The sequence below is a fragment of the Priapulus caudatus genome, unplaced genomic scaffold (genome assembly GCF_000485595.1).
Source record: "Priapulus caudatus unplaced genomic scaffold, Priapulus_caudatus-5.0.1 Scaffold2977, whole genome shotgun sequence".
Taxonomy (NCBI): domain Eukaryota; kingdom Metazoa; phylum Priapulida; class Priapulimorpha; order Priapulimorphida; family Priapulidae; genus Priapulus; species Priapulus caudatus.
In genome coordinates, this window is record NW_014580038.1 from 1 (window position 1) to 3,846 (window position 3,846).

The 3,846-nt window shown below is 44.8% G+C and overlaps 1 protein-coding gene across 1 annotated transcript in view; it reads right to left on the reverse strand.

Annotated features, from left to right (window-relative positions):
* Window positions 1–2,685: 2,685 nt before the first annotated feature.
* The window catches only part of LOC106819208 (armadillo repeat-containing protein 8-like), a gene marked incomplete at its 3' end in the record, with an annotated part of 20,526 nt that continues 19,365 nt past the window's right edge, over window positions 2,686–3,846 (reverse strand). The window contains exons 11-12 of the mRNA XM_014823853.1: window positions 3,378–3,473; window positions 2,686–2,758 (exon numbers count right to left, since the gene is read on the reverse strand). Of these exons, the coding sequence (XP_014679339.1) occupies window positions 2,686–2,758; window positions 3,378–3,473 (169 nt within the window). The remainder of the gene's footprint in view (window positions 2,759–3,377; window positions 3,474–3,846) is intronic.

Here is a 3,846-nt window from a genome sequence, read left to right on the forward strand (position 1 = left end):
GTGTGTGTGTCGTGTGTGTGTGTGTGTGTGTGTGTGTGTGTGTAGTGTGTGTGTGTGTGTGTGTGTGTGTCGTGTGTGTGTGTGTGTGTGTGTGTGTGTGTGTGCGTGTGTGTGTGTGTGTGTGAGAGAGAGATGTGTTGCCGGGAGCGATGACTGATGACAAGTTTCCATAAAGAGAGAACGAACAAGAAAGAGAGACAGATAGAATTTGCTCGCGCCATGCATTCTCACTCGCTGCCCCGAAACATTCTAGTCTGTTCGTGTTCTTACTGGACATCCCTTACCACTCACATGTAGACCAGCTTTTAGTTAATGCCGCATACACAGGGCAGGAGGGGGGGACTACGTAATGGTGGGTTAGGGTACCCCCTCCCCTCTTCTTTTCAGACAAGACCCTCCCCCCTAAACTAAACATTTACACAAATTTGAGCATTTAGAATTTTCCATTACATTGTTTCCCCACTTTTTTTTGTTTATTCATTTTAATTTGCTTTGGGCAGTTTTCTTTGGTACTCTTTGAAAAAGATTTCAACAAATTGACCGAAAATAGCAGGCAGTGAGCGAAGAGTTAACATTCTTCTTATAGCCTGGGGCCCGCTGTCAAAAACAAAATTAGTCCTAACGTTATTGCGTTTTACGTTATTCGTTACGCTTTTACGTTTCGTTAACTTTTTCTCGTAGTCCGGACTTCTACAATGTGACAAAATGTGGTCCGTGGTCTACGAGAACAAGTTGGCAAGACTAATTTTGCTTCTGACAACGGAGTCTTAAATTTACTATGTTACGAATTTTCTACGGTGTCTATTTGTAAAATTTTTGTTGCAATATTTTTACATGAGAAGTAAGTACTAACGGGACTAAATGTATCCTCAAATTTTTACCTGATAAGATTGTTTCTCAACTGGTTAAAAATCCAAAAAAAACCTGGGCGATTTGATATATTTATCATGACATTAAATGTTTGTTGAGTGTTTGTTCACATCGAACAGAATAGCAAAATAGGAGCAAAATATAATGCAGCAATTTAACCATAAATAGTGAACAGAATCACTTACATTTTGTGAAAAAGTGAACATAATGTTTTTAATTAACTTAGGGTAATCACGTTAAACCGCGGCTTCAGGAATTCGGGAACCGAATGGAAGTTCACCCACTGCTTTCAAAACCACCAGAAACGCCCAGATACGGATTAAAAACAACAAACATGAAAGTCATTTGTCTTCTATAAGAAAAAAACTAGGCCCAAAATCCACCGCAGAGAGCAGGAAATAAGATTTTCTCTGGGCATGGATCAGGTCAATAAATTCAAGACACTATCGCCCACGGCAGCACACACACACGCACGCACGCACGCACACACGCATGCACGTACACACACACGCACGCATGCACGCACACACACACACACACACACACACACACACACACACACACACACACACACACACACACGACACACACACACACACACACACGCATGGCACGCACCACACAACGCACGCATTGCCGCACACACACACACACACACACGCACACACACACACACACGCACACGCCCAGGCACACACACCACGCACCGCAATGCACGCACACACACCCACACGCACACGGCCACAGGCACACACACACACGCATTCACGCCACACACACACGATACACCCACACCACACCAACCCACCCCACACCACCCACCCCACACCCACCCACACCACCACCCCCACCCCCATACCCACGACACAATCCACATATCCACACGCTACAGTGCCATTCCAAACCACCTCCCTCATCACAAATCTCCAATTACTGCCCTCTAAAAGCCGCGGGCCCGTGAACGCAAACACGCACGGACCACCACGGCACGCACACACCATGCACGCACGCACGCCGCACACACACTACCCACCTACACCACGCACCCCGCACGCGGACGCACGCACGCTCACCGCACGCGCACTCCGGCCAGCGTTACAAGGGACCCACGCGGCCGTCCGACCGCGTTCGTTTGGCCACTAGTCACGCCGCCACCAACCCTAGGGAAGGTCTAATCGGGTCGCGACGACCAGGCGCGTACGGTTTTAAAAAGGAGAGGTTTTCGGTTTTAAGAGTAAACGGGGAGATGGACGCCAGACTTTACAACTTGGTACGCTGCTACACTGTTACTATTCGTGTTTAGAATAAATCTGTAAGGTGTCACCGCGTTATACAACTGTGACCTGTTCTACTGTCTACGATATGATATTCCACACTACAAAAAAAAAAATTTGGACTGGTGCTCTTTGCACATTTGGCCTGGCTACCCACTGTGCCGGATTCCCCATGTCTCTATCTTTAATGCTAACCCCACCTGTATAGGTCCACCACTCGTAGGTACGCACCCTCCAAACCTCCGGCCCACACAGCGCCGCCCGCACGCCACGCGACCCCTACACACGTACGCACGAACGCAGGCACGGCACGCACGGCACGCACGCAGCGTAGGCACGCACGCATGGCACGCACGCACGCACATACACTCGCACGCTATGCTCATATCGCACACACGCCCACACACACACACACACACACGCTACGCACGCACGCACGCACGCACGCACGCACGCACGCATGCTCATACGCACTACACACACACTACGCACGCACGCACGCACGCACGCACGCACGCGTACGATGAAGTCATTTTCATACCTTCCTCCTCATTCCATATGAGATTGGAGATGCAGAACGTGGCTGCAATCTGTAACTTTACATTCGAATGCATCTGAAACAAATAAGAACACCCCCACCCAAGCATGAAACCACACCTAGAATCTTATTTCACTCATCTTTCTGACAAAACATAAAAATCAATTGTGAAAAAAATGTAACCTGACCACAATATAAAAAATGTACGCATATATTAATACCAAATTCCATGTGATAGATTTATACGCAGTTATACTTTTATGATTATAATTATGAATTTGCTTGATCGTCTATAATAGATTATCAAGTGATCTTTGAATTCGTTAATTCTGCTTTCCGTGATGTTGTTTAATTAACTATATATAAGATTGTCGTTTATTACAACAATTTTAGTTATAATTATTATATAAGTAATTATAACATTTATATAGTTATAATTTTAGTAGTTTATAAAGATAATATAAATATATTTTTAAATATAGTTTAATAAAAGCAGCACACCAACTCCCAATTATAACCATAACGACTAAAATTATATTTCTTCTACTAAACTCATGAATGTTTGTCTACTCTACAAATTTAAACACATTAACCTTCAAGCAAAAAAAACAACAACCACATCAACGTGCGCGGGCGAACTTTACTGCCACCCGCACGGTGCTGCCATCTTTTGGCTGAGAGGAAAACTAACTCACCATGTAGCTGGTAATTTTTTTCAGCACGTCCTCATTCGACATGACGAACTCTTTAGCAGAATTTCCGTCGGCAATGTTCGCGAGTATACACAACGCCTGTAAACATCAACAACAACAAGAGTAAACAATGTGTAAATGAAGTGTGCATGTATACGCAGTAACAACGAACAGTAAAAATATCGCACCACAACTAAATTTGCCTAACAAGGATTACTCGATGGACACCACCAAATGTGTCCTTTATAGACATGTGTCCGTGCTATAGAGGTTGTCCTTTATAGACAGGTGTCAGTGCTATAGAGGTTGTCCTTTATATACAGGTGTCTGTTCTATAGAGGTTGTCCTTTATAGACAGATGTCCGTGCTATAGAGGTTGTCCTTTATAGACAGGTGTCAGTGCTATAGAGGTTGTCCTTTATATACAGGTGTCTGTTCTATAGAGGTTGTCCTTTATAGACAGATGTCCGTG